Consider the following 17,997-nt stretch of genomic DNA (forward strand, 5'->3'; position numbering starts at 1 on the left):
ACACTACTCTAGACCCTGGGGACATGATGTCCCTGGGTTCTCAGGGAAAGAAGAGTGAGGCAGACAAAAGAAATGTTAGCAAAGCCAGTCTTGAAGACCACAAAAAAGGATGATGTGAGACAGAGAGGGTGTGTGCTTAAAACCAGTGGGAGGCCTCCGAGGCACATGTGAATGAGGAGTCACTGCTCTGAAAGCTGGGGAAGGACATTTCAGGCAGAGGGAAGTGAACACAGGGAATGGACAGAGGCTTCTCTCCAGCTGCACACCTGACCCATCTGAGAGCCCGGACTGCCCTGGCACTCCACTTCCTGAATTCTCCGCTGCCTCTGCCTGGCTGCCTCCCTGTGGCCTTGCTGGAGCTCCATGCCCAGTCCTGGGTTGGTCTCTCCTCTTGGCTCCCGCAGGCCCTTGTCTTGCCTCTGCCACGGCACTAATCACTCAGGCTGGATGTGCCTATTGACTTACCTGCCTTCTGCCCTGTCACCACGTGCTCTGTCTAAAACCCAGGTCTGCATACACCCCAGCACAGAGCCCTTCGATGGCTTCCCACTGCCTACAGGACCAAGCACGGCTCCTCAGCATGACGGCCACCGGCCTCTGGGCATCCTTCTGGCCCCATCTCCTGCCTGCTCCCCCACCCCAAGCCCTGCCCCCAACATTCTTCATTACACCGCCTTCCCCACATAGTGGTCTTTACAACATATCCACAAATTCCTTGATCCTCCTTTCTTCAAGAGATGGAGTTTATTTCCCCTACTCTTAGGCTAGGCCTGGTGACTCCCTTCTAACAAATAGAACATTAACAGAAAAGATGGTAAGTGACTTCCAAGGCTAGGTCATCAAGACCTAATCTTGATGTCCACGTAGTGATAAACTCAGGTCTCTTGACAATAGTCATCAAGGAACTGAGGCTTCCTGCCAACAGCCGTGTGGGTGCACCATGGTGGAAGTGGAACCTCCAGCTATAGTCGAGCCTTCAGACAATGCAACCTCAAGAGAGACTCCAAGCCAGAATTGCCCAGCCAGCTGCTCCTGAATTCCTGGCCCACAGAAACTAAGAGATAATGAACATTTTCTGTTTGAAACTATGTTTTGAGGTAATTTCGAAAAAGAGCAAGTGATAACAAATACAACCCAAATATGCCAACTGCTCTCTTTGATGCATCTGGGCCTTTGCACATGCTATTCTCCCTGCCTGTGATGTCTCTCACACTGACTTTTCTACCAAACTCCCCATCATTCTTCAGGGTCCCCAACAGAAATGTCATCTTCTCAGTGAAACATCTCTTAAAACCATCCCCAGTCCCCCACCTTGCTCTGCCTGACCCAGAGTTGGCCCCTGCCCTGTGACCTCACCAAACCCGCATGTAGCTCCAACATGTTTCCTCCTACTCCACGTTTTCTCAGAGGCCTGTTGAGGCCACCCTACCTGACTTTGTGGGCAGCAGAGGGACGGCACCCAGAAAGCTTCAGGAAGGCTCTGTCAACTGGCTGGAGAGCCATCAATTAGAATTTCATTCCAGTGGGATGATTATTTTTTTTTAAGTATTTTGCACCAAATATTTAAATGTAGAAGCCCCCATTTTTTTTCCTCCAAATGGTGGGAGAGCATGAGGACTCATAAATAAGAGACTTCATCTTACTCTGTCCCAACACATTGGGCAAGGGGTCCAACCTACCTGGATCAGAGCAAGCACTTTGTCCTGTACAATGGTGGGAGGGTTGTTCTTGGGAGAGATAATTTTGACCAGAACACTGTCGATGAAATCTCGGTTGGCCACAAGGATGTGGAAGCGGTGGCCACAGTTCTTCACACATGTCTCCAGCACCTGATGTGGGGAGGGAAGGAGAGGGGTCACCCCAGTGGGAGCTGGAGAAGACACTGGGAACTGAGGAGCGCAGCTGAGTTTCCACCACCCGCTCTGTCTTGCTCCTAGATCAGCTTTCTGACACGTCTCCTCCAGAGCCAAACCTGCATGGCACACGCATTCCCACACTCCATTCTCCAGGGATGACAGCAGCCCCTTACTGACTGAAGTCTCCTGTCCCTGCACAATAATCAGGCAATTAGTTGGTAATTGAGGCGCCAGTTTTGCATGAGAAGGATGCTAGTGTTTTAATGGGATCAAAATGACTGAGCGGTCCCTGAAAATTAGCATTTTAACTCCTCTCTCTGGGCCTCTGGGTATGAGGCATTAGCCAATGGGACATGGGCTCTGTCACAAGAGGAGGCTGCTATGACAGCTTGAATTGCTTCGTGAGTTACTGGCCCTTATATGTGAGAAAGCAAATGCACACACACGTCCCCCACTCAACCCTGCTTCTGCAACCAAAATTGGCAATGACAAAGGATTTTCCACTCCTGACAAATGGTTTATGAGCCTCAGCTGCCAGGTGACTTTAATGTCCATGTTCGATTCAGACCCTGCCTGCTCCTCCCTTATCTGGGAAAACGAGTGACATACGCTTTAGCTGCTCAGAAAAGCCAGCATACTGGTTATGGCCAGATGGTCAGTGAGGGCTCGAATCTCAGCTCTGCCACTTTCTCCCTGAATGGCCCAGGACAGATCTTTCTGAGCCTCAGCATCCTCATCTGTAAAGCAGAGATGATGAGCTCTCCTTTGCAAGACAGTTGGAAAGATGAGCAAGAATACATTTAATGCATAAGCCAGCCGTAGTGGCTCATGCCTGTAATCCCAGCACTTTCTGAGGCCAAGGTGGGCAGATCACCTGAGGTCAGGAGTTCAAGACCAGCCTGGTCAACATCGTGAAGCCCTGCCTCTACTACAAATACAAAAACTACCCAGGCTTGGTGGCACATGCTTGTAATCCCAGCTGCTTGGGAGGTTGAGGCAGGAGAATCGCTTGAACCTGGGAGGCAGAGGTTGCAGTGAGCTGAGATCGTGCCATTGCACTCCAGCTCAGGAAACAGAACAAAACTCTGTCTCAAAAACATACATACATACATAAAATAATGCACCTAGCAAAGCATCCTATATAGGGGAGGTGCCCAATAACTGATGACCATGATTACGTGATTACATGATTACTATTCAGAAGGCTGCTGTACACACGAGGAAGAGGATGGCCTCTTATCCTCCCATAGGACAGGTGTGTAGCCTCTTGGAATTCGGAGGTACTAACTGGGAGGAGCTCTCTGAACTTCCCAGCACTCTGTAAACCAACGCATAGCATTACCTGGCCCTTCCCATGCCACCAGCCCCCAGTGCCACAGTCTGCTAACTAGGGAATGCCTCCTCAAAACGATGTCACCAGCAACAGGGAACATTTCTGACTACCTCAGTTATTTTCATTTGCTCAAACTAATCCAACCACTGGTTAACTTCTGCAGTCATCCCACAGGGCTGGGTCCAAGCAATTGGGCTTTACCTGGACAAATCACAGCTGTAAAGAAAGGTCCATAACTGGAACACTGACTGAATGCAACTATATGCCAGGCACCATGAGAGATCCTTCCATAACATATGGAATATTATCCAATTCTCACAACTAATTACTTCTCCTTAAGTGGACCTTAATATCCCATGTTTTAGAGTTAAGCGGTTTAGAAAGATGAAGACATTGATCTAGGTACAAATTGTCAGTCAGTGCCAGAAGGAGCACAGAAGCTGTGATCAGCCTTCTCTGGAGCCGCAGTCTCCCTACCCACCTTGAGGCCACAGGGCCATCCCTCCCTCACAGCTTTCCTCCAAGCAGCCACATCAGCTGAAAGTGCCTCAGATGACAAGCAACACGTGTTAGCTTTACAGTTCCCTCATTTGGTCCTTGAAATAACCCTGTAAGGTGGGAACCATCCCATTTTAGAGATGAGGAAGCGGAGGATCAGAGGTACCATGTAACTTAACCTAGGAGGCCAAAGCTGGGAATCCCATGCCAGGCAGCTCGCAGCCAGCCAGAACCGTTCCTTGCCTTGCTGCTGGCTGCACCTTAGGAGGCCCCGGGTTCCTGTGGGCTTGCCAAGGAAGACTCTGGAGGTTGGCACCCTCAGGGCCTCTGAGCAACCATAGGTTTTACTGAGCCAAGGAGGCATTTTCCTTTCTGAGTCTCTGCTTGTGCCTGATTCTGGTAACCATGAGGTAACTGGCATTCACTCTCTCGCAGTGATCCATGGGGGCACTGAGATGAACCAGAGGGGTTCGTTCTGCCCTCAAGAAGGCACCCTTCTCTCTAGGATTCTCTAAAACCTTCCTCCCAACTCAGGCAGTGGGGTGTTGGGGTCAAGGCAGATGGCAAGAAGTATGCTTTATTTTGTGAGAAGCAGGTGGGAAAGGCGAGGCTGCAATTGTGAGTAGGAAAGAGAATTGGAAAAAGAGGCATAGGTCTGAGGAGTGGGGCAGCCTGGGGCTCCACTCCACTCTCAGAGCAGCAGTGGGCAGGAACCACTGCCTGCCTTTAGGGAAATAATGCTTAGTTTCTCCTGCACAGCAGTCCTCAAGGTCAGTGTGTTCCAGCCTGGCCTTGGAAGTGCCCTGGACAGAGATGCACGTGTCACAGAGCAGCCCCAAAGCCTATCTGAGCAGGAGATATAGGAGGTCCTCCCTGGGCTGGCAAGAGCCACTTTAGGCCACCCTGCCAAATAGGACCCTGGCAGATTTGTCCCTATGGGTTGAAAGGCATGAAACATACAGTGGTAATTTTCCAGAATGAAGCCAAAAGCCATGGAGAAAGCAAAAGGGGCCTCTAAGCAATCAGAAATGATGTTTAAGTCCACAAACGAAGACACAAGCAGAGAGCCCCTCAGGGCTTCTTACTAACTTATTTTGGGTAAATATTAACAATCTTGGCCGGTACAGATATGAAGTCAGGAAAGGGCCACAGGAAACAGGAGGACTGAAAGAGACTAACAGAGTAAGTGAAGCCCTATCAGCAGACGCGAGACCATGCGAAGTGCACTAGGATGGGGCCTCGGACGGCAGCCCTGCGCATTTCACAGGCCTCCCAAAGGCATGGCTGGGTTTATAGTGAAGACCTGACCCACAGGAAAGGTCAAAGCGTCAAACAGTGTCCATCATGCCCTGCTAGAGGAAGGCAAGTAAACGCAGAGTTCACTTTAGAAAGATTTTCATCCAACACGATTACCATGAAGCTGGGTGTGTAAATGGAGAAGTTTTAGATAGCAGTGAAATGCCCTGGCGTATCAGAGCTAATTCCCTGGCGGTATGAGCTATTGAAAGCCATTCGTTTTGGGCGTCACTCCTGGTTTAGCGAATGCTGTGGCTCAAATTCTGAGAACAAAAATAAATAAAAGCTTTAATTCCCTATTTCTCAACCAGTCTTTTCTCCTTTATTATTCAAATCCCAATTCCCTGGCAAAACTCTCTTAATAAGTTTTGGGGTTTCGCTTGGGCAAAAAATCCAAACAGGTTCTCTGCTTTAAAAGGAAACATAGTTGTTTTGGAAAAGTAACCTACTATTTCAAAGCCCCAAAGAAGTCGACCTGGTGACCTGTTACAGTTTCTATTTTAAGAACTCACTGTGGCCCAGATTTTGCCGCATCTGAAAAACTGTTAGTTCTCAAGACAGAAATAACACCTGAAGTCGTCTTTAAATTCTCTGACAGCTTTGGTAAGGGCAAAAATCTGGTCTGTTCCTTCCTGAAAAAAATCACTTGGCTGACTTTTTCAAGAGTCTTTGTAGCTATTTTCAGTTTTTATCCCATGCGAAAGACCACTTTATGATGGCAATCCATAGCTCGGTACCTCACTAGCTGTGAAGGCTGAGTAAACCTCCAGACCTCTCTGAGCCTCAGTTTCCTCATCTGTATGAGGGGGATAGTGAAATCTCTTTTGAATGGTGGTTGTAAACATCTTCAGTAATGTCCAAAAAGCTCAGCACAGACCCAGGCAGGGGCAGGGGCAGGTACTCAATAGGTGGAACTTTTTTTTTTTTTTTTTTTTTAAAGACATAGGCTTACTCTGTTGCCCAAGCTGGAGTGCAGTGGTGCAATCTCAGCTCACTGCAACCTCCACCTCCTGAGTTCAAGCGATTCTCCTGTCTCAGACTCCCGAGTAGGTGGGACTACAGGCATGCACCACCATGCCTGGCTAACTTTTGTAGTTTTAGTAGAGACGGAGTTTCACTATGTTGGCCAGGCTGGTCTTGAACTCCTGACCTTGTGATTGTCCTGCTTCGGCCTCCCAAAGTGCTGGGATTACAGGCACGAGCCACCGCGCCTGGCCAACATTTTTATAAAGAGGAAACTGATATCTAGAGAAGGAGTTGGTCTCAGTCTCAGAGCAGGCTGGTGGCAGAAAAGGGACCCACCCAAAACCTTTAGCTCCTCTGCTCTGGCCTTCTGTAGCTGACAGCACCGCACATACCTTATCTTCTGCTGGTATACATTTACCAAACTGAAGCTCACTACTCCCTGTTTCAGAGGACAGGAAAACCCAAAGGCAATACCAGAAGGCTTTGCTGGACTCTGGTGGTCCAGGCACCAAGCCATTCAGAGGTTGTGCTGAGTGGGCAGAGGGAAGGCCCTGTGAGGGGGGCAAGGCCAGGAGCAAGGAGTTCCCCAGATGACTTCCCCCACAAAGAGAATAGTACTCACTGTTAATGCCAGCATCACCTCTCTGTAGTTCCGATTCCCATTGAGCCGCTTCTTCAGGGCTCGAATGGCATCCTTTGGCCTGGAAAAAAGAACAGACATATAAAGATACTTATAATCTCACTTGAGGACACGATCCTACAGATATGTGAACTAGCATATATGCAAGACTATTCGCTGGCTGCAGCATGTTTGCAAATGTAAAAGACTGGGAACAAACTGAATGTCCATCATTACACAACAGGTTAAATTAAACCACTGACACAATGGAATACTATGCAGCTGCAAAAAAAGAATAAAGAAACTCATGTACCAATATGGACCAAACTCAAAGACATGTGCATAAAGTTCTTTGCATAACAGTGTACAAAGCTTGCTATTAGTTGAGTTATAGAAGGAAAGCAAACGTACATAGCACACATGTCAGCGTAAGGAAGAGACTCTCTAGAAGGAGCTATAACAACCTGGTAACTGTGGCTGCCCCTAAGGAAAGGAACAAAAGGGGGAAGGAGGTTTTTCCCTGGACTGCCTTTTTGCGGACCTTTTGAATTCTGTATCACATGCAAGTATTACTATTCAAAACCATAACTAACCCACTGGTGTGTGGGTACATAGAAGAGAGTTTTTCCAGAGAAACCATAAGAGAGATAGAGAGAGTGCCAGGTACTTATGAGCCCTGGATGCCCGGCTCTTCCTGAATTCCATAGAACTCCTTTTCCCAGAGAAAGTTTAAGTGAGTCTCCTTAAAACCCAACAAGTTTGGCCGGGCGCGGTGGCTCAAGCCTGTAATCCCAGCACTTTGGGAGGCCGAGACGGGAGGATCACGAGGTCAGGAGATCAAGACCATCCTGGCTAACACGGTGAAATGCTGTCTCTACTAAAACATACAAAAAACTAGCCAGGTGAGGTGGTGGGCGCCTGTAGTCCCAGCTACGTGGGAGGCTGAGGCAGGAGAATGGTGTGAACCTGGGAGGCGGAGCTTGCAGTGAGCTGAGGTCAGGCCACTGCACTCTAGCCTGGGTGACAAAGCGAGACTCTGTCTCAAAAAAAAAAAAAAAAAAAAAAAAAAAAAAAAAACCCAACAGGTTTTGTGTTTTTAGGTGACAGATCTGAGGTGGATTCCCAGAGAAAATCTTGTAGAATTACAGACAGTACTCAGTTCACAAATGGGCCATGTCCAAAAGTTGGAGTGGAGTTGTTTGGAAGTTGGAGTGAGTTCTTCCTTAATTACTGTTATACCTTAGAGTTAGGATTCCCAGCCAGCCCTCTAAGTACACATATTACGTGTAGGTCTTGTGTCTAACATGTAATTTAATTTATTCTAACTCAGGATACAACAAAGCTGTCGGCCTAGGAGCTGCCCCTGGCACAAAGCCCCTGTGCAGACCCGTTACCCTATGCTCCGAGGAGCCCCAAGTCTAGCTGTGGGCCAGCCCTTTGCTATCACACGTGGGTTCCAGCCTTCCACTAATCTATGTGTCAATATACTGGTCTTTCCCAGCTTGAATGTTTGTAAGTCAGGGATCTCCTATTCCTACAGTTTTAAAACATTTATACTCTATTTACCAAATGAAAAGGCCCCTTCAAATGTGTATGAGGAAGTCAAGGAGGGGAAAGGGTTGACGTTCTGCTAATCAGCTTAATTTAAGAGAAACTAGGCCAGGCGCAGTGGCTCACGCCTATAATCCCAGCATTTTGGGAGGCCAACACGGGTGGATCACCTGAGGACAGGAGTTTGAGACCAGCCTGGCCAACATGGTGAAACCCTGCCTCTACTAAAAAATACAAAAATTAGCTGGGTGTGGTGGCAGCTGCCTGTAATCCCAGCTACTTGGGAGGCTGAGGCAGGAGAATCACTTGAACCTAGGAGACGGAGGCTGCAGTGAGCTGAGATCACGCCATTATACACCAGCCTGGTGATAAGAGCGAAACTCCATCTCCAGAAAAATAAAAAAGAGAAAGTGTGCCCAGCGCTGTGGCTCATTCCTGTAATCCCAGCACTTTGGGAGGCCGAGGTGGGTAGATCACTTGAGGTCAGTAGTTCAAGACCAGCCTGGCCAACATGGTGAAACCCTGTCTCTACTAAAAATACAAAAAAATTAGCTGGGCATGGTGGTGTGTGCCTGTAGTCCCAGCTATTTTGGAGGCTGAGGCAAGAGAATCACTTGAACCTGAGAGGTGGAGGTAGCGGTGAGCCAAGATCATGCCACTGCACTCCAGCCTGGGTGACAGAGTGAGACTCCATCTCAAAAAGAAAAAAAAAAAAAAAAGAAAGTGAAAGGAGCAAGGCTTCTGAAAGAAAATTTTAAAACACCCTGAATCACCTGTTTCCCATTCCCAGCTTGACATATGGCTGCCCTGCAGGAATTCGTGGCCCCTGGGTCAAAGGGCTGATGAGACAGACACAAGGCTCCACGGGGACTGGGCCCAAGGCCAACTATGTCTGTAGTATGGCTGCCATTTCCAAAAGGGGACGCTGATTTCTGCAGATACGGGACTTAACCGGCTCTCTGCTTTGAGGGCTGTTTGTGGCCTGAGAGCTGAAATTCCGTGGCTACTGGCCAAGAGCATGGACTGATATCCTCTCTCCAAGGCTCTGCCAAACCACCGCTGTCCCTGACCCACAGCTGCCACAACCCTCAGTCCTATCTCTCTTCTGTCCTCTTGAACTTCCATGGAACAGGAAAATAGGAAGAGCGCCTAAGGGCTGCAATCACTTCTGGCTGGCCGAGGACCAGCACACTCAGGGCTCTCCTGGTGTGGGGGCCACAGTGTGGGAAATCAGACAGTCAGCAGGTTCCTGGATGAGGTTTAAAATGAAAATTCATCCACAGGCTGTGGGAAGTACTGGCTGAGAGTGATGGGTGAGCACAAAAGCAAGTATTTATCTCTCTCCCCGGGGGAGAAGCTTCAGAGAGGAGGATCAAAGTCATGTCAAAGGAATCACAAAGTTTCAAGAAGCTGCAGCAGATTAGATAGTGTGGAGTTGGAAACCAGGAGAAGAGACAGAAGCGTGTGTCAAGAGCCAAGAGGGAGCAGAAAGAAAGGATCAGGAAGAATCAGTGGCCTGCGTTGAGAAGGCACCAAGCCCTAGCAGCTTTCCGGGGAAAGGTCAGGCTCCTCATGCAGTGCTCACAGCCTTGTGATCTGGCCTCTGGGCCATGATCAGGCTCCTCAAAGTCTCCCTGGACCCTGGACTTATAAGAACTCTTCCCTGATCCCCAAACAAACCTCCTGTCATCCCTCCAGCCACAGCCTTTATATTGTCCTTCAGCTTCAGTACTACTTTCTGGAAAAGCTTTCTCCTCATTACCCCCAAGGAGGACACGGCTACCCCTCTGCCATCACCCGAAACACCCCCTCCCCATTATTATCTTGCTCTATTGCATGTCTTCAGTTTCTCCTCTGTGCCCTCTCCAGCTTAGAAGGTAGAACACAGACAAAGATTCTATGAGCTGAGGAGGGTCCAGAGATGGCCATGAAAACGACCCGGGTCAGGGGGTTCTCATGAGAGCTGCACACCCAAGTCACCTGGAGTGCAATTCCCAAATCCACAAGCTGTGCCTTCATTGGGTAGATCTGGGGTGAGGCCTGGAAAACAGAGTCTAAAACAGTCCCAGCTGGGTGCTGCGGCTCACGCCTGTAATCCCAGCACTTTGGGAGGCCAAGGCAGGCGGATTACCTGAGGTCAGGAGTTCAAGACCAGCCTGGCCAACATGGTGAAACCCTGTCTCTACTAAAAATACAAAATTAGCCGGGCGTGGTGGTGCATACCTGTAATCCCAGCTACTCAGGAGGCTGAGGCAGGAGAATTGCTCAAGTCTGGGAGGCAGTGGCTGTGGTGAGCTGAGATTGCACCATTGCACTCCAGCCTGGGCAACAAGAGCAAAACTCCATCTCAAAAATAAATAAATAAAAAGAGTCCCAGGTAGGTTATTCAGTCAGCCACTCCTGGTTAATGCCTGAAGGACTGTCATACAAGGCCTTAGGCATTAGCATTCCTTAGGCCGATGGTGACTTCAGCTCTGGACATTAGCGAAAGCCCAGGGAGAGGCCTTTGGGGCAGTTTACCAATCTGCACCCACCAGGACCACAGCCTCCCACTGGTAAAGCATTGTACAAATACAAGAAGTATAGGCAGCACTTCAGTGGCTGCGGCCAGGTGAGCCTGTGCTTGCATCCTGCATGTGCCCTTCCAAGTTGTGCGGCAAGGCCTTTGGCAAGTGACCAAACTACTCAGCCTCAGTTTCCTTAACACTGAAACAGGCTGTCACTACCATATAGAACTGCTGGGGGTAGGGGGCGCTGCTTGTGATGAGGCACTGCAGGGCTGGACACAGGGCCTGGCACATGGCAAGTGCTCAGAGATGGCAGAGAGGGTAAGGGCAGTGAATCCACAGAGATCGTCACCAAGACTGGGCAGATAACTGACAACCAAATGAAAGTGATGACAAAAGTCAAGGGCAATGGAAATCTTTAAAGGGAAATAGTAAATCCATATATATAGTATGGATATGAAGATACAGTTATGTAGCCAGATACTTCATGTATATTTAGTCCTTTAATTCTCATAACAACCCTATGAGATAGGTATTATTGGCAACCCCATTTTATAAATGAGGAAATGGGACACAGACACAGGGAGATGAAGTAACTCACACAGGATCGCACAATAAGCGAGTGGTGACCTAGGACTGCTCCAGGCTGGGGTGTCCACCTTCCTCCCCTTTATCCACCTGCCTCATCTGGCTGATACCCTGGCACTCTGTAAGACTCCAGTCTGGTGTCACTTCCTCCAAGAAGGCTTTGCTGCCAAAAGTCCCAAGGCTGACCATTGCCACTGCACTAGTGTCCGTAGCTATACATAGCTTTTCTCTCTCTCTCTGCCCCCCACCCAGCACTTGTTATGCTGTGTTATGCTTATGTTTATATGCCTGCATTCCTCATCAGACTGTGAGTGCCTTAGAGACTTCATTCACTTATTCACTTATTTAACAAATATTTATTAACAGCTAATCAAATGCATTGTGCTAGGTGCTAGGGACAAAATGGTGAGTAAAACAGATGGAAATCCTGTCTTCATGGAGCTCACAGCCTTGTGGGGGTTGCAGGGCAAGACAGACACTAACAACCGTCCCACAGATCTATAAGTTTAAACTGTGATGAGCATCAGTACAACACAGGTTATGAAATCATATAATAGAGGACTTGTCCAAATCAGGAGGGAAGGGGGTTAGGGAAATGAGATTCAAACTGAGAGATCCAGTGAATGACGGGCTCTACTCAGTGAGAGAGATGACAAGAACAGAAGGGACGGCAGGTCAGAGGCCCTTCAGGGAGGGCACAAAGGGGTGGGTGGGGCGCCCTACTGTCAGTCCAACTTTTGGGAGTTTCTTCCACTTAGGAAGAGATTTTTTTTTTTAAGATATGGGGTCTCACCACATTTCCTAGGCTGGTCTCAAACATCTGGGCTCAAGCAATCCTCCCGCCTCAACGTCCTGAATAGCTGGGACTACAGGCATGAGCCACTGCACCTGGCTAGGAAGAGATTTTGGAACACCTCACAGCAGAAGCAAGGAGAAAACATTCTCAGGAATCACTGAGGTGCTCTCAGTCAAAAAGGTAGCAACAGGAGATTTAGCCACTTGAAGAGGAAGATGTGTGTGACCAACCTTCTGGGAACTGAGGATTTGAAAAAGAAGGCATGGCCCCTTCAAAATGAGGAAGCTCCTGGGGTTGCTGGGCTTCCTGCCCTGAAGCCATAGAGATATTTGAGCAATTCACTGGAAGATAAGAGTTGCCAATGTATTTGTATATTGCTCAAATCTGTACAGAATTTCAAGCTGGGCCCAGGAATGTGGAAAATTCAAGGAGCTGAAAGATCAGCAGGATTGAAGAGCTCAAAGCGGAGCTGCCGAGGGGTCTGGGGCTCCTCAGGAGGGTACTGGTTAGGGTTTTTACCCTAAGTGTCTGTGAAGGCCCTGAAGGCTTGTTAGCAAGGGATCAACTTGCTGGTTCAGCAGCAGGAAGGGACAGGAGGGAAGGGGCCGAAGCAGAGGTCCACCTCTAGGGTAAAGCGCAGACACCAGAGAATGCGGCACCTGACCCTGACTACCTTTCCAGCTGGATTCCAGACCCTCCCACTCCCCCAACATCACCCTGTCTACCCTAGACCACTTGTATCCCTTGACACACTGGCCCTTTTGACATCACTCTTGGCTACGGGACACATTTCTCCTGACATCCTGGAAGACAGTCCCTCCACGAGGCATTTGTACCCACCTTTCCCTCTGGGACCGTGGTATCAGGGACAGGACAGGCCTTGGCCACAGCCCTTCCCAGTCCCTCCAGGTGAGTCTTCAAGGGCAGGCTGGAACACTCACCTTGGCATCCTGCAGCTGCTATACCTCCACTGTTGGGGGTCAGTAAACATGGCCGGATGACTGGACAAACAATTGAATGAGTGGTGTGAGGAGGACGTGAGGAAGGTAGCCACTCTGAGCCCGGTGATGATGGGATTAGAGATGTGTAGTCCCTAACAACTATTTGTGAGTCACATCTGTGTGCCAGGTACCAAGTTGATCACCTATATTTAGCTGGTGAAAATATGCCACCTTTCACCAAAGATTCCCACGTTTTCATCCAGTGCAGGCCACTGCCCCCAACTCAAGTTCCCCGTGCAGTTCCCTGTCACATCTTCCAGGAGCTTGGCTGGGAGCACAGATCTACTCCTGATCTCTGCTCCCCAGCCTGTTCCATCTCAGGAAACAGCAGCTCCATCCCATGGCTGTTCAGGCCCTGAACCTTGCAATTTCCCTTGACTCTTCATTCCTTTCCCATGTCTGCCAATTTCATTGGTTCTACCTTCTAACACATTCAGAATCCCATTACTTCTAACCATCATCTCACACCAGTATTACTATGATAACCTCCTCAGTGGGTTTTCTTTCTTCTTTTCTTTTTCTTTTTAGAGACAGAGTCTTACTCTGTCCCCCAGACTAGAATGCAGTGACACCATCCTAGTTCATCACAGCCTTGAACTCCTAGGTGTAAGCAATCTTCCTGCCTCAGCCTCGTACAGTGCTGGGATTACAGGTGCATGCCACTATGCCAGGCCATCGCTGGGTTTTCTGCATCTGTCCTTGGTCTGCCCCCAGCCAGACCACTCTGAACAAATAGACTGAGTGACCTCTTTCCAATAAGAGTGGGACCATACCCCTCCCCTGCTTGAATCTCCAAAAAGGTTGAAGCCAGAGTCACTCTGGTTCTACATGGCCCTGTATTATCTGGATCCCCAATATGTCACTAACTTCTTCTCCAGGTACCCTCTTCTTTGACCACTCCACTCCGGGCCCATTAGCCACCTTGCTATTTCTCAAACACATCAGACACCCTCTGTCCCAGGACTTCTGGGTTTGCTGTTCCATGAGCCTTGACAGTTCTTCCCTTGTATAATCCTCACCCCCTACTCCCTCATCTCCTTTAAGTCTTTGTTCAATATCACCTTCTAAATGAGACTTTTCTGTTGTTTTGTCTTTTCTTTTTGAGACAGGGTTTTTCTCCGTCACCAAAACTGGAGTGCAGTGGCATGCTCATGGCTCACTGCAGCCTCGACCTCCTGGGCTCAAGTGATCCTCCCACCTCAGCCTCCCAAGTAGCTGGGACTACAGGTATGCACCACCAGGCCTGGCTAACTTTTGTATTTTTTGTAAATACAAGATTCAACAATGTTCCCCAGACTGGTCTCGAATTCCTAGGCTCAAGCGACTAGCCCACCTTGGCCTCCCAAAGTGCTAGGATTACAGATATGAGCCACCCAACCCAGCCAAGACTTTTCTGGATCACTCTATTTAAAACTGCTAATTCCTAGCCTCCTCTCTCCCCATCTCCCTTCCACAGTCTTGTCCTCATCTGACCAGGTTATATGTTTAATTATCTTGTTTATGGCCTGCCTCCCTACTACTCTAGAATGGTAGCTCCCCAAGGGGAAGGAATCTATCTTGTTCACTGCTGTGTCCTCAGTATTTACAATAGGCCTGGCACAAGGTAGTCATTTGAGAAATATTTGCTGCATGAAAACAGGACCAAGCTTGAGAGGCTGGTCCCCAGTTCACACATGGCAAGGCTAGAGTGACAGTGCTGCGATGCCAGCCCAGGGACGCCTGAGTCCCAACTGCTCTCCTTGCCACTCTGAAAATGGTTTAAGAGGGTATGGCTACAGTAAAGTAAGCGTTAGTGGTATGGACAGAGGGCTAAATACAGACCAATTTGGAGGAAGTACAAATTGAGTGCAGCTATAAAACAAGAGGATACAGGAAATAACAACAGGAACGGATCCAGCAGTGCAGGAATGCAGGAGGGGCAACGTGGCCTAAGTCCACTCATGCCGCTTTCCCACTCCCGGCTGTGTCTGCTCCATGCCCTGGACCTCCCTCCATGGACACTGTGGTGCTCTCTGACTCCCGGCAAACCAGGGCAGAGATAGGCTGTGAAGGAGAGGCAGAGGCCAGGAAGGAGGGGAGGGAAGAGGTGACACTTGGGCTGCAGAGACTAATGGCCACTGGGAACCAACTAATCAAGCAGCTTCATTTCTACTTGTGATTAAAAGCAGGTGATTAAAAGTGGTGTCTCTGTTCTACCTCCAGCACTGCCACTGGGCAAGTGGGGGAGGGATGAAGACAAAAAGCACAGATAATTCAGAGTGTCAGCTTATTCAATGTCAAACCAAACAGACTAGAACACAAAACAAAAAAATAAAATCTGCCACCCTCAGGCCCTGACAAGCTTTAAGTGGCCCCTAAAAGCTGAGAGAGGCTTCCCAGGAGAGGGGGGCACACGTACCCTTCCTCCGTCTCATTGATGATGTCACAGATCTCCATATTCAATGTCCAATCCTCACTTTGCAGGGAGCCATCTGTTGCCTTTTCTGTGAAATCAGAGAGAAAATGGGTTTACATTTCTCCTGGAATAAGTGGGCCTTGGCAGGAAATGGGAAGAGACCAGAACCACCACATTCTCATCCCAAGCAGATGGGCTGAGCCAACAGAGCCATTCTAGGGGTGCTATTATCACAAGAGAACACCCGGGAAAGGTCCTGGCCTAAAGGCTGGAGTTTATAACTAGGTTCTTCATTCACCAAACTCTAGACTGAAAAGCTTATGACAGGCCTAAGCCATCAAAAATCACCCCAAACATGAGGATATTAGGTTTACGAACCCACAGAGTCTGGAGCCAAACTACCTACCAAACTAGGTTCAAATACAGGCTCTACTACTTACTAGTTGTGTGGTCTTGGGTAAATTACTTAACTTCTAGGTGCCAAAGCTAGTGAAAACAACAGTACTTACCTGATATATGTTATGAAAATTACATGGGTTGATATACATGAAACACTTAGAACAGAGCCTGGCACACAGTGCTATACAGGTATTTGCTATTAGAATTATTAAAAATCAATTGCTGTAGTTAAAAAGTACATTTCAGATAAGGGGGAGAAAGAAAGGACCATCAGTTATTAAGCCACTGTAGGCATGGTGTTGGGTGCTTCATGTACATTATTTTATCTCATCCACAAAATGACTTTCTGACCATTCAGTGAGGAAAGGACAGTATTTTCAACAAATGGTGCTGTGAAAATTGGATTGCCACATGCAAAAGAATGAACTTGGAACCTTTATCTTATAACATATACAAAAATTTACTCCAAATGGATCAAAGACATAAATGTAAGAGCTCAAACTAAAAAACACCTAAAAGAAAACAGTGAAAAAGCTTCGTGACACTAGATTCGGCAATCACCTCGCGGATATGACACCAAAAGCAGAGGCAACAAAAGAAACATTTTGAACTACATCAAAATAAAAACTTCTAGGCATCAAAGGACACAACAGAGTGAAAAGGCAACCTGCAGAGGAAGAAAATATTTACAAAATTATATATATGATAAGGGGTTAATATCCAGAAGATGTAAGTAACTCCTATAACTTAACAACAAAAAATCCCAAACTATGCAATTAAAAAATGGGAAAGGACTTGAACGACATTTCTCCAAAGAAGATATACCAATGGCTAACAGGTATATGAAAAGAGGTTCAACATCACTAAGCATTAGGGAAGTGCAAGTCAAAACCACAATGAAACATCACCTCACACCCATTAGGATGGCTCCTATCAAAAAAGTAGAAAATAACAAGTGTTGGCAAGGATATAGACAAATTGGAACCCTTTTACACTTTTGATGGTAATGTAAAATGGTACAGCTGCTATGGAAAACAGGATGGTAGTTAAAACATAGAATTACCCGGCAAGGCACAGTGGCTCATGCCTGTAATCCCAGCACTTTGGGAGACCGAGACGGATGGATCATCAGGTCAGAAGATCGAGACCATCCTGGCTAACATGGTGAAACCTAGTCTCTACTAAAAAAAGTATAAAAAGTTAGCCGGGCTTGGTGGCGGGCACCTGTAGTCCTAGCTACTCAGGAGGCTGAGGCAGGAGAATGGTATGAACCTGGGAGGCGGAGCTTGCAGTGAGCCGAGATCGCGCCACTGCACTCCAGCCTGGGCGACAGAGCGAGACTCCATCTCAAAAACAAAACAAACAAACAAACAAAACACAGAATTACCCTATGATCTAGCAATTTCACTTCTGAGTATATACCCAAAAGAACTGAAAGCAGGGCCTTGAGGAGATACTTGCAGAGTCATGTTCATAGCAGCAATAGTCACAACAGTCAAAAGATTTGTAAACAGCCTGTGTCCATCAGCTAATGAATGGATAACCCAAATGGATATACGTAAAATGGAATATTATTCAGCCTTAAAAAAGGAAGGAAATCCTATTGCATGCACAATATGGCTGAACCTTGAAGACCTTGTGCTAAGTGAAATAAGCCATTCACCAAGACAAACACGAGATGATTCCACTTACATCAGGTACCTAAAATAGTCAAATTTTAAGACAGAAAGCAGAATGGTGGTTGCCAGAGGCTGTTGGGGGGTGTGGGGGAATGGGGAGTTATTGTTTAATGAACACAGAATTTCAGTTTGGGGAAAATGAAAGTTCTGGACATGGGTGTGGATGGTTGCCCACAATGTGAACATACCTAATGCCACTGAACTGTACACTTTAAAATGGTTAAAATGGGCCAGGCAAGACGGCTCACACCTGTAATCTCAGAACTTTGGGAGGCTGAGGCAGGAGGGTTACTTGAATTCAGGGTTTGAGAACAGCCTGGGCAACACAGCAAGACATTGTTTCTATGAAAAATTTAAAAATTAGCTGGGTATACTGGCTTGTACCTGTGGTCCTAACTACTAATGAGGCTAAGGCAGGAAGATTGCTTAAGTTCACGAGTTTGAGGCTGCAGTGAGATATGACTGAGCCACTGCATTCCAGCCTGGGCGACAGAGTAAGACCCTGTCTCTTAA

General features: G+C 47.8%; 1 protein-coding gene across 7 annotated transcripts in view; it reads right to left on the minus strand.

Moving 5' to 3' along the window:
* Nucleotides 1–17,997, minus strand: part of TOM1L2 (target of myb1 like 2 membrane trafficking protein) — a 130,797-nt gene that overhangs the window by 48,561 nt on the left and 64,239 nt on the right. For 3 of the 7 annotated variants that reach the window (XM_008010564.3, XM_008010562.3, XM_008010563.3), the window contains exons 2-4: nucleotides 15,410–15,494; nucleotides 6,572–6,650; nucleotides 1,680–1,829 (exon numbers count right to left, since the gene is read on the minus strand). In XM_008010564.3, coding sequence (XP_008008755.1) covers nucleotides 1,680–1,829; nucleotides 6,572–6,650; nucleotides 15,410–15,494 — 314 coding nt within the window. The remainder of the gene's footprint in view (nucleotides 1–1,679; nucleotides 1,830–6,571; nucleotides 6,651–15,409; nucleotides 15,495–17,997) is intronic. The other 4 variants (XM_008010566.3, XM_037987268.2, XM_037987269.2 and 1 more) reach the window with 3 other exon arrangements.

This window comes from Chlorocebus sabaeus, chromosome 16 (assembly GCF_047675955.1).
Source record: "Chlorocebus sabaeus isolate Y175 chromosome 16, mChlSab1.0.hap1, whole genome shotgun sequence".
NCBI lineage: Eukaryota > Metazoa > Chordata > Mammalia > Primates > Cercopithecidae > Chlorocebus > Chlorocebus sabaeus.